Source organism: Pangasianodon hypophthalmus, chromosome 8 (genome assembly GCF_027358585.1).
Source record: "Pangasianodon hypophthalmus isolate fPanHyp1 chromosome 8, fPanHyp1.pri, whole genome shotgun sequence".
Taxonomy (NCBI): domain Eukaryota; kingdom Metazoa; phylum Chordata; class Actinopteri; order Siluriformes; family Pangasiidae; genus Pangasianodon; species Pangasianodon hypophthalmus.
In genome coordinates, this window is record NC_069717.1 from 3,827,992 (window position 1) to 3,841,194 (window position 13,203).

Here is a 13,203-nt window from a genome sequence, read left to right on the forward strand (position 1 = left end):
TTTATATAAATTTGGCACGTTTATTTCATGAGAAATAGAAGAGAGAAGCTGGACCATGCATTGAATGTGCGACATCAACATGCGACACGCCCATCATGCGCGAGCGCCACGTGCAGCGCGTAAACGGAGCGGATGGGCGTGTTCACGCCTCTGGGCGGGACCTGAGTTAGGGAGAAAGTACAGTATCAGGGCACAGCCCAAGAAGTTTACTTCCTGTTGTCTCCAGAAGCAGTGAGGTGTGTATTCACTGCAGAAGAGTTTGGACTTCAGTTTGTTTCATCCAGAGGAACATCTGACATAAGAAACAAAATCAGGAAGCAGAAATCTATGAGATTATGGAGGCGAGTTTGGATTATCTCCCTGGTAAGACCTTTCCCCCATTCTTTTCACTTTCTCCCTTCACTCTTCCTCTCAGCTTCTCTCTCTCATTTCCTCCCACTTTCTTTCTGTTTGCATCTCCTGTCTCTCTAAAATAAAAAAATAAAAAAAAAATATATATATATATATTTTTTTTTTATTTAAATATATATATATGTACACACACACATACATATATATATTTTTTTTTCATACACACAAACACACACTGTATATATACTGTATATATAGAATTTTTTAAATTTTATATATATATATATATATATATATATATATATATATATATATATATATATATATATATATATATACTGTATATTGAATGCACAAATGGAGTGAACATACATGACCTCTTTTTTATTTATTTATTTTTATATATATACCATATACAGAACTGTGCAAAAGTCTTAGGCACTCTATCTTTTTTAGTACAAACTTTGTTATAGATTTTTATTTTATGACTTCTACATTATTGATTCAGTACAAAAACATTTTAGATTCCAAACATTAGTTTTCCAGCACAAAATTAAATATTACAGAAAATGTTTGTATGTCAGTAAAGAAAGCAGCAGATTCCATAAGAGACACTTTTCAGATAAAAACATAATGAAGGCTGCTGGGTTTCACTGCAGAAATAAGAAGCGAGTCGACAGTCAAAGTCTCCAGAAGAACTGTGGCTGCTTCTGCAAGATGCTCAGTAACACTTCCAGCTCATTTCCTTATAAAACTGCACACACTGCACCTCAGATACTGCTTTATTTTTAAAGCGAAGGATCGTCACACCAAATATTGACTTTGTTTCATTTATTACTGTTTACTGCTCTTTATAGTATTTTATTAATGTAGAAACATTTAATTTCATTATGTTTGAAGGCATCTTTGCTATACAGTATTTCTTTGCATGTGCCTAAGACTTTTGCACAGTACTGTACGTATTGCCACATCACAGCTCCAGGGTCTCGGGTTTGAACCTGAACTTAATATAAGTTGCAAAATTATGTACAAATAAAAACAAAATAAAAGTTGTGATTGCAGAAGTATTCACACCCTTTGCTGTGAAACCCCAAATTTAGCACTAGAGCACTACTATTGTTACTCACTTGGTATTTCAAAACCACGTGGATGTTGAAATCACTTTCTCAAAAGCAACTTCCTCTTGTGTTTTCTTGCAGATGTGCAGAAGTTGCACAAGGAGGTCATGAGGAATGGTGTGACGAAGTCCACCCAGGTCAGCTCCCTTTTAGGTGGCCAGTCAATCAAAGATGTGATTTTAAACAAATGCTACATTCCCCTTTCAGTCAGCATAGACAATAGAGGCTGTCTGACGAACAATGTCAAAAAGTTGGAAAGTGTGATTTCACAGGAGTTTGGAGCAGGCACTGAGGGTGGGAAGTTGCTCCTGTGTGGAGGACCCGGGATGGGCAAGACCACAGCGGTGGAACAGCTCATTTGGGACTGGGCCTCTGGAAGCCATCTTCAGTGCTACACGTTTATCCTGCGATTGTGTTCGAGTGTGCTGCGTGGATCTGAACAGAGTCTGCATAGCACGCTTCTCAGCACACACATGCATATCTCTGATGAGCATCTTGAGATAATCTTGAAGACGCCTCACACAATACTTTTAGTGTTAGACGACGTCCAGAACCTTCTATCTAATTCTCCTGAATCCGGTAAGCTGGTGTGTGACCCACGTCAGCCAGCAGGGGGTACCATGTTGGTGCGCAGTTTACTAGAGGGGTCTTTGCTGCCCGGTGTGTCGTTACTGCTCACCTCCAGAGAAGCTGTCAAGCTGGAATCTGTGCGTTTTGCTCACCTGATGGGTTTCTCCAGCTCCCAAAGGAAAGCATTCTTCCAACGCTTCTTTGACAACAAGGAAAAAGGAGAGCAGATTCTCCATCACTGCGAGCAAGCTGTGGGCGTGGAGGAGATTTGTGCTTGTCCTGGATTTTGCTGGACACTGTGCTGTGTGTGCAAAGAGCGACTGGAGCATCAAAATTGTGTCCCGGAGACACTGAGCGAGCTCCACTGCATGATCACACACTCTCTACTGCAGGAGCATAAGGTGAGCGTGGAGACAGCAAAGGAGCTGATTTACGGTTTGGGGAAACTCGCAGAACAGTGCACATCTGTCACCTGCACACACTCTGACATCATCAAATGTGACCTTCAACCCTTCCTGGGCTCCCAGATCCTGTCTGCTATCCTGCGCCTCAACGCTGATGATGCCACTTCCCCTGATGCTACGTTCTCCTTCCCGTCTCCGACATTCAAAGACTTCTTAAGGGCGGCCTCCTTTTACCTTGACCATGATGATGGCAAGATCCTAGAAAGTCCCCTGGAAATCCACAACTACCATTTTTTTCTTGCTGGGCTTTCAGACCCTATGCAGAGGAAGCTTCTGGAAGCCTCCACAGGCCGCTTCGGCAGCGGCCGTCTCTCCGAGTTCCACCGCTGGCTCATGAGTACGGTTGCAGAAGTGCTACCAGGCATAGACAAGATAAATCACTGGCATGTTTTGCGTATCCTCTACCACACACTCAGCCCCACACTGGTCAGGGAGAGCGTGCGCTCGTGCGAGTGGAGGATGCGCAGCTATGATGGCATGCAGGAAGCAGACTGTGCAGCGCTGGCGTTTGTGGTGCGATGTTTAGGAGAACTGCAGTACCTGAACCTGTACAGGAGCTCCCTGACAGAGGAGCAGGCAGAGAAGCTCATGACTGTCTTCCGCTTGGCCAAAACCATCGAGTAAGTAAGGGGAAGAGATTTTTTTTTTATTGACTTGGACTTGTCTTGCTCTTGCTCTTGACTTTAGATTCAGTATGAAAGATAGGGAAATGGGTCAGACTGAGCTTTCAGTTAGTTTTATTCACTGCTATTTGCACTGTTTCAACCTCTTAAGTTCAGATCGTTTTATTAATTTCAATACCAGATGCTAAAGCTACTCAGTATGTCAATATACAATGTGTGCTTTTGTTATACTGATGATAATTATTATTAGATGAATTCTTTTTAGAAGTGTAATGTTCTAAAATAAATGCATTGTATATTCCAGTGATGGTTTGTTAAAACCAGGGAGATTTCAGATTCAAACCCAGGACAGTTAAACATCTGGAAAGTCACTGATTTCTTGCTGAAGGTCAGGAACCGAGTGCCCTGTGTTTCAGGCTGTTATTAGGCCAAGGGCTGTTTTTGGAAAAATTCACGCATTTGAAGATAATTATCAGTTGTTGCTTAGTAGGCTTGTGCGATATAGCAATTTTATCATCCCTACGTGATAACACACTGCCACAAACATACACCAAAAGAGCTGTCTTTTTCTCCCTAATAAAATGGGCGATGTACCAAATGACATTATGCCAAATGACATTATTTTTTTTCCCAACTCTCCCTCTAAAATTTATTAAACGTTTGACCTTTCAGCTTGACTCAAAGTACAGTGAGTGTGGGTGTGATCAGACATTTTGCTCGGGCGCTGAAAGACGGACGAGCCACCGATGTCAACCTGACCCACTGCAAACTGGGAGACGAAGCAATAAAGATCCTGTGTTCCTCCATCCCACACTCCAGCCTGCATACACTCAAGTATGATCCCCACAAGGGCACATGGGAAAAGAAATCCTTTTTGTCATCCTGTATGTCACTGTGTGTGTATTGGTTGGTGTGTGTTTAGCCTGTGGGACTGCCGCCTGACACCGGCGTGTAGTGAAGCGCTCGCTGAGATGTTGTCCACTTCTAAGCTGTGTGTGTTGAACCTGGGAGCTAACGAGATAAACGATGAAGGACTCAATCGACTCATCGGTGCACTCGGGACGTCCACGTGCACGCTGCAGGATCTTTGGTTCTCTCTCTCTTTTTTTTTTTTTACATGCACACAATCACAAATAAGCTGTCATTTTTATTTACAATTTTCTGTTTGGTTTTTTTTTTTCCACATGTACATTAAGTCAGGTTGTCTGTCCCTGTGTGTGTGTGTGTGTGTGTGTGTGCTTGCATTCTACAGTTTGGATCTCTGTCCTTTGACTGGATCATGCTTGGCTGCACTGTCGTCTGCCCTGACATCTTCTCTCTCTGAGCTGAGGAAACTGGTCCTGAGTAGGAACAGCCTGGATGATGACACTCTGGAACATCTCTCACAAGCGCTACAAAGTGGCCGCTGCAAACTCAAGAATCTGAGGTAACACACACACACACACATGCTATACACATACACAATGGTATATCCATAAATCATATGCATACAAATACAAGATGCACATTTTTATAGTGAGGGAGAATAAGTATTCAGACACTTTTTTAAATATACTTCCAGTGCACATATCCAATTCAAATTTACACACATAATATTTTTTGACTTTATTTATAGATACGAAAAAAGTATGCATTAATAAGCATAAAAAAGAAATGTTTAAAAAAAATAAATTGATGAGGGAACAGTATTCAGACAAAAAATATATAAATGAAAAGGTTAGATAAAAATAAATCAAGTTCTAGATATAAATGCTGCAAAGAAAGTTCTTGTGCTAATCGCACTTTGTGTTGTTATAGAAGACATTGCCATGAGCTGGACAGATTTCATGCAGCAAGTAGCAATCATGGTAAAGTCAGAGGAGCTTCCTGGAGTTCTCAGGGATGACGTTATTAAACAGCGATCGCATGGAAAAAGCTACAGCCTCAGCCATAGCAAAGACCGTAAACGTCCCATTGAGTACATTTGGTTCAATAATATGCTGGTGCACAGTTCAATAATCGTCCATGAACAAGTACGCTATCACAACACACTCTCAGACTACACACTACACACTCTCAGACTACGTATGCTATCACAACACACTCTCAGACTACACACTACACACTCTCAGACTACGTATGCTATCACAACACACTCTCAGACTAAGTATGCCATCACAACACACTCTCAGACTACACACTACACACTCTCAGACTACGTATGCTATCACAACACACTCTCAGACTACACACTACACACTCTCAGACTACGTATGCTATCACAACACACTCTCAGACTACACACTACACACTCTCAGACTACGTATGCTATCACAACACACTCTCAGACTACACACTACACACTCTCAGACTACGTATGCTATCACAACACACTCTCAGACTACACACAACACACTCTCAGACTAAGAATACTATCACAGCACACTCTCAGACTACGTATGCTATCACAACACACTCTCAGACTAAGAATACTATCACAGCACACTCTCAGACTACGTATGCTATCACAACACACTCTCAGACTAAGTATGCCATCACAACACACTCTCAGACTAAGAATACTATCACAACACACTCTCAGACTAAGTATGCCATCACAACACACTCTCAGACTAAGAATACTATCACAGCACACTCTCAGACTACGTATGCCATCACGACACACTCTCAGACTAAGAATACTATCACAGCACACTCTCAGACTACGTATGCCATCACAACACACTCTCAGACTAAGAATACTATCACAGCACACTCTCAGACTAAGAATACTATCACAGCACACTCTCAGACTAAGGATATGGAAGGTAAGAGAGAAGCCAGCAGTCATAGAGTCAACCCAGAAAAGAGTTGCAGAACAACCTGAAACCAGAAATGTACTTTTTAACCTTGCTGACAAAGATCACATGGTTTACGGAGCCTGTTTAACAAGGCAGTGGTGAAAATAATAAATCTAATAAATTATAAAGATACTGGTTAGCAAAAATCCCTGTGATTCCTCTGCATAACTAAGCTGCTATAATCTCTGCTGAACACAAGATGTCACTCTGCACTCAGTCAGGAAAAAAACTCCGTACAGGATTGCATGTGAACTTCACTAGAAATGAGCATGCTAGAGTGTGTGTGTGTGTGTGTGTTTCTTCTGCAGTTTATATTCTTGTGAGCTGACCGGTTCCTGCTGCCCGTCCCTAGCAGCCGCACTTCAGTCAGAACACTGCTCTCTGACCAAGCTGGACCTATCCGTGAACCCGCTCGACGAATCAAACGCGCTCCTCATCTGTGATGCCCTGAAATCCCCCAATTGTTCACTGGAGAAGTTAGGGTGTGTGTGCATGTGTGTGTATCTTCAGGTACATATATGGGTGGATGCATGTATATGTGTGTGCACATTAGGCATGAGAGTTTCGTTGTCTTGAACATCGTGATACAGAATAATGGCGAGACGTATTTGCTTCTCTGAAGTGTATTGCCATATTTCAGTTTATATTTATATTTCAGCCTGAACTTGGAAAGAATAATAGTGAAATGGCCCGTAGTACACTATTGCTCAGCATTTTCACACTATCCCGAATTCGCAGCAGATCCATAGCGTAGCCATCTTAAGGGTAGTTCAGACAAACCGTCATATATACGTGGGCTCCGTTTTCTATCGTGGCTGGCTTGACCGCGGTCTGAAACGTGGGTTAAAATCAACGCCCGTGTGCTGCGCTTGATGTAAGTCACACTCAGATCTAAAAACGATTCAGAAACATGTTGTGTGTTGTGCTGTAACCAGAAACTAATTTCAGAGGGATGAGGACGTATACAATTAAAATCACGATTGTTTTTCTCATCTGTACCATTAAATTGGTAAGTGTCACACACTTATGCATTTATGACACTGAAAAAGATTCAAATAACATGTTAATATCATATTTATAATAATCCCCTATTATTATAAATCCTGATCTACTTTTCTTACCATTCAATGTATTGATATTGCAGTGGTATGATTTGTTGTCGTTACAAAATAAATGTATTAAAATGTTATATTTTATTTGTGTGTCATGTGACTATCGTCTCATGAAGCCACGTGAAGCCCGGGATACGTATCGTATTGTGGCTTTAGTGTCATGCCTATGTGTCATATCATCTCATGCATAGTGCACATGTGTTTGTGTGTGCGTGCATTTATGTGTGCGTATGTTGGTGCACCTGTGTATGCATGTTTGTGTGGATGTGGATGCATGTTCATCTGTGTATATGTGTGTGCACATCTGTCTGTATGTATGCAAGTGTGTGTCTTTGTGCACGTGCATGTGTGTGTTTGCGCACATCTGTCTGTATATGTGTGCATATATATGTGTGTGTTTGTCCATGTGTGTTTGCATATGTGTGTGAGAGATCACTATCCAGCAGGACATTTATTATATATTTATTGCTGTATTTGGTTAATCCTTTATCTATGTATGGTTGTGTGTGTGTGTGTGTGTGTGTGTGTTTGTCCATATGTGTTTGCATATGTGTGTGAGAGATCACTATCCAGCAGGATATTTATTATATATTTATTGCTGTATTTGGTTAATCCTTTATCTATGTATGGTTGTGTGTGTGTGTGTGTGTGTGTGTGTGTTTGTCCATGTGTGTTTGCATATGTGTGTGAGAGATCACTATCCAGCAGGACATTTATTATATATTTTTTGCTGTATTTGGTTAATCCTTTATCTATGTATGGTTGTGTGTGTGTGTGTCAGTATGAATGCGTGTGAGCTGACGGAGCCGGTGTTCAGCGCACTGGGCAGTGTGTTGATGTGTGGAGCGTCCAGGCTGAAGAAACTTCTCATCGGAATAAACAGAGTAGGGGACGCTGCAGTCAAACACATCTGGAAGGCCCTGAAACACCCTCACTGCCAGCTGCAACATCTCGAGTAAATCTAACTTATGCACACAGACACACTTGCGCAACAATGGACAATCATCCATCGCATCCACTGAGCATGTTCATTTCATTATTTAAATGTGTGTAGCCCTGCCCAAGCACAGTGATTTAGAATGTGCAGGATTTCGCAACATTGCTTGCGTGCAGCTGTGTGTGGTAAACGGCAGTTTTCTAGTGTGTACATGTGGTTCTTTTATGGAGAACTAGAACTTGTTGTACGCATGCTTTGATCAATTATGCTGCGTTTGATTAATTAGGCTGCGCTTGTAAATTCAATTGGGAAAAACCAAATAAACTGCCCCTCAACTCGGAATTATGAGTTACACTGTATATGCTATTGTTTGCTTTAGATCATTCAACATACAGATATATTCACTTGTTAAATCTATAACACTGATTATACAGGTCACTGTTTTGAGGAGGTAAATATACTTCACTCATGATTTTTCTAACAGAAGACAATCATGGAAGCTTCAAAGTTTTCTTCCCATTTTGTAGCTCAAACACACAGAGGTTGAAAAAGACGTAATTCCGAGTTCCCACTTCCCATTTAAGTGGAACAGCATTAGACCCTTTCTTTTCGAATACAGCCTTTCACGCAAGCCTGAGTTTTAAATGTAACTTTACACATGCTATTCTTTCGTTGGCACTAGTTCATCCGTTGTGTTTTTCTTGGCAGTCTTGAGATGGTGGCTCTGACGGATGCCAGTGTCAACGAGCTGTGTGAAGCCGTCATGGCTTGTGGCTCCTTAACGAGCCTGATTCTGAAGAACAACAACCTCACTGACATTTCTGTTCCCCGATTGGTCAAGCTCGTTCAAGACCGTCCAGGCTTGGAACTGAAGTAAGTACAAGTCTAATCAAGTACAGCACAAACAAACACACAAACTGAGGTACAGAGTTGCAGCTTGGCGCTGTCTTACTTTGTTTGTTTCTTTTCTCAGTGTGCAGTATAATGACTTCAGCGAGGATGTATTTGAGCTGATGGACGCCTACGAAACAATACAATATTAACACAACATGTGCTTTCACGCAGCAAGAAGAAGCTTATAGACTGAAAAGTGGTTGAATATACGTGTGTTATTAATGCCTCATTTACTGGGAATTCAGTACTAATGCACTCTGTGTGGTTTAATGTGTCCACTAAACCAGAGGCAGGTTTACTGATTTTGGCATAAAAATGGGTAAGGGCTGTCTGTATGATACGAAACATAAGTGTATTTAAAAACTAAGCACAGTATTCTCAGTGTATTACATTGCGTTATACACCATTACATTTGATCATATAATAGTTGCTTGCTAAGAACCGAAGTGAATTTGTTTATTAGCGGGCTATAATGTGTGTTTTTTTTTTTTTTTTTTATTAGAGACCCTATGCTGTCTACACTCATGCGAAAGTTCCCTAAAGTTCTTATTTGTATTAGCATTACTTTGTCTTTCTGTGTTTTACAAAATAAGTATGAACTCTATTCTTGCTCTTGACTATTTCTTTGAGGTATAAATATTAGATGACAAATATAAAATCTGTGTAATCCATCACAATGGGTAAAATGAGACAGCTTTTAACACAAAAAAGACACAGTTACAATTTCATTAGGAACAATCAGCATTTAAAAAAGTTTTTAAAGTCTGGTACAGTTGAAAATTTCGCAGGAAGGGACTGCATGAGCAAAGCTATTAGGGCTGTAACTATCAGACAATTTGGATCGATGTATCAATTTAAAAGGCAACGACTGAAATTAATCCATGCAACAATCAAAGCAAAAAAAAATCAATTATTATTAATTATAATTGATTATTATTGAAAAGTGACAAACAAAAATATTTCATATTTTTATACTGATGTGTAAATAACTAGTCAACAGCATGCAGTAGATACAGATGCAAGTCATCACAGTGTGTTTTCCAGAGATAAAACTCAAAATCAGTTCAGAAATATGGACTCTACAACTGTAACTGCTACTTTTAAATACACTTTACAGCAAAAACCAGTGCATTATAATGCAAAGCTCTATGTACTGTGTGTGTTCATGGATTACACATATTAAGCCAGTTTGGACAAATGGCCATCTTAGTCTCTGGATTTGAACCTGAAGTGAAGACAGTCCACATGCACAAACCTGAGAATATGAAGGAGATTGTCTGGCTTTCCATGCAAACCAGTCTAAGCTCTACAAGCTTATAGACAGGAAGAGACTCAGTGCTGTTATTCTCTCCAAGGAAACGTCACGAAATATTGGAGAGGTACGAGTACGCTAGTGTTTTTGCAAAAAACTTTACAGTAAAGAAAAAAATTTTAATAACTGTTATACCTGATAAATAAATGCGGCCGTTTCTTACAGGGGTACCCGGGGTCTGTCTAATAGCTTTTCTTAAAGCGATGTTTCTTAATGTGGAGTCTGTGAATTATTATTATTATTTTACAGATATTAGACTCATTGAATTGAATGGATTTCAATCCAAACCTCAGCTAAAGAGCAAGTAGGTCTATAAATAATGGCACTTAGATGTGTTACAGATACACATATAGCTGTAGATACGTGTTATAGAGTAACCAAGTGGCATTTATTGTTTTTAAATAGTGGTGGTTGTGGCTCAGTGGTTAAGGCTCTGGGTTACTGATTGGAAGGTCAGGGGTTCAAGCCCCAGCACTGCCAAGCTGCCACTGTTGGGTGCAAGGCCCTTAACCCTCTCTGCTCCAGGGGTGCTGCTTCATGGCTGACTTTCACTGTGCTGTAATGTATATGTGACAAATAAGGGCTGCTGCTTCTTAAAATGATGTTGGGATAAGCTAATTAAACATAAGGAAAAATGTCTAAGAAGAGGGAAATAAGTTTTGAGAAAAGTTCTAGCATCATCTGTTTGCACAAACAAGGCCACTCTATTCGCCAGATCAGCAAAACTTGTAAAAAAAAAAAAAAAAAAAAAAAAAAAGACTGAATGAAAACAGACAACGTACAGGCAGACCCAGAAAGACCACCAGCAGCCTGGCCTGGATAATTGTGAGTAAACTCAAGAAAACAAGGATTGCTTCAGACATCACTGAGAATTACCAGATACAAACAGAGTACAAACTATTCAAAACAGAATCAGTGAGCATGGCTCTAGAGGGAGAGTAACAATTCATCAGCCTCAAGAATAAGAAAGCAAGGGTGAAATTTGCAAAAGATCGTGCACAGAAAGAGCAGCTTCTGGAGAACTGTCATATTTGAAGATTAATCCAAACTGAACTTGGATGGATAACTTGGATGATGGTGTACTATAAAGCACGGAGATGGCTGGGGCTGTTTTTCCTACAGAGCTGTTAGTGGGCTTGTGGTTACAGCTTTTCTATTTTCCGTGTTTACTATTCAGAGGAAACGTAGTGTGATTCCAGTAGAGCATTACAGGTTTGAAACACAATTTGCATTATTTACATTTGACAAACAAATGCAAATTATAGATGATGATGATGATGATGATGATGACTATTGTCTATAAAATTACTTACAATAAGCACATCGAAATACAAACATTCAAGACTTTTCCAAATGGGTTTTCTCAGCAACATAATACACTTTTGTAAAGACCATGGCTTAATCCATTGTTTTTTTTAAGAAATTATGTTCTAATATCACCACCCATTATTAATATTTAATTAATAACATTATTATTATTATTATTATTATTATTAGCTCATTTCAATTGAAATGAATTTCAATCTAAACCTCAATAACTCAAACAAAAGTAGGTCTATAAATAATGGCAATTGACTCGAATCTGTTTTGTTGGTGGAAGGTTCAGGAAAAATGACTCCTATCCTGGGAACAGGAAGAGTGAGGCAGGACACCAGTCCATCACAGGTCACCATGCACACACACATTCACACACTTGGAGGCAATTTATCTTGGCCAGTCCACCTACTAGATGTGGGAGGAAACCAGAGAACTAAGAGGAAACCCATGTGAAATGCCACACAGACAGTAACCCAAGCTCAGGATGAATTGGATAAATATGAAAGCATGTTAAGAGCTACTTTCTTCAAGGAATAATGTAACTGTGACACCCTAGTTGGCGTGAGGAGAATGAGGAGGCAGGTGTTTTATTTTTAAGAGGTTTTTTTTTGCAGGTTTTTTAGATCAGAAAAAAAAATCCCTTCCAAAATTCACACGCATATTAGATTTTAGAAGATAGCTGTGGGAATTTGTGATTCCATTCAGCTACAGGAGCATTAGTGAGGTCAGGCGCTGATGTTAGGTGAGGAGGTCTGGGGTGCAGTCGGTGTTCCAGTTCATCCCAAAGGTGTTCAGTGGGGTTGAGGTCAGGGCTCTGTGCAGGACACTCGAGTTCTTCCACTCCAACATTCACACACCATGTCTTCTCAGCTCACTTTGTACACAGGGGCATTGTCATGCTTGGCCTCTTAGTTCCAGTGAAGGGAAATTGTACAGCATACAAAGACATTGCAGATATTTGTGTGTCCCCAACTTTGAGGCAAAAGTTTGGGGAAGACCCACATATGGGTGTGATGGTCAGATGCCCACATACTTTTGGCCCTATAGTGTATATTATAACATATTGATGTTATATATTTTATTCATGTGGAAATGATGTATACATCTGAATCAACTTTTTTTCAATGTCGTGTCAGTTTGCTTTACATTAAGTTTTGAATATTTTATTCAAGGTCACAGAACACAATTAATACTGAGTATTTGAGTCAGACCACAAACATGTTTGGATTTGCACTGCAGTTGCTTGTCTTGGAATCCCATCAGGCCAGTTTTTGTAAATTTCCTCTGAATAAACCCCCGGGCTTTGAACAAGGAATGACAGTTGTAGGAATTCTGTAGTCTGCAATTACAGTCATTATGACTGACAGTAATCACATTATAAGATTTGGATGTTGATTTTTTAATGTCCCATTTCTTACATAGAGCAATTATAATTTGCAGAACATATAAACATCTTTGTCTCCTACGTGGATCTTTGCAACATGTCACCATAATTGGAGCAACAATTACCTGTAAATGATTAGCATTTAAATATAGTCTTGGTTGATCTACAAAAGGCTAAATGGTTGCACATTACATAAAGTTATACAAAGGAAATACATTTCAAAATGTCAGTGATGTCTTGGCTGTGTTGGACATGGGCCAGAACTCAGTAGGTGTTGTGTT

General features: G+C 39.9%; 1 protein-coding gene across 3 annotated transcripts; it reads left to right on the forward strand.

Moving 5' to 3' along the window:
* The first annotated feature begins 184 nt into the window (after positions 1-184).
* si:ch73-233m11.2 (NACHT, LRR and PYD domains-containing protein 3) lies at positions 185-9,513 on the forward strand. 3 transcript variants are annotated; one of them, XM_026928275.3, is made up of 9 exons: positions 189-363; positions 1,551-3,123; positions 3,799-3,960; positions 4,049-4,216; positions 4,379-4,552; positions 6,275-6,448; positions 7,860-8,033; positions 8,724-8,888; positions 8,989-9,513. In XM_026928275.3, the coding sequence occupies exons 1-9, from the start codon at positions 336-338 to the stop codon at positions 9,056-9,058; spliced, it is 2,688 nt and encodes an 895-aa protein (XP_026784076.3). In that variant the 5' UTR covers positions 189-335; the 3' UTR covers positions 9,059-9,513. The 3 variants fall into 3 exon arrangements, with proteins under 3 accessions (XP_053092320.1, XP_026784076.3, XP_053092319.1); XM_053236344.1 differs by having other exon boundaries at positions 4,049-4,552; XM_053236345.1 differs by lacking the exons at positions 6,275-6,448; positions 7,860-8,033; positions 8,724-8,888; positions 8,989-9,513 and adding an exon at positions 4,924-5,138 and having other exon boundaries at positions 185-363; positions 4,049-4,552.
* Positions 9,514-13,203: the final 3,690 nt, after the last annotated feature.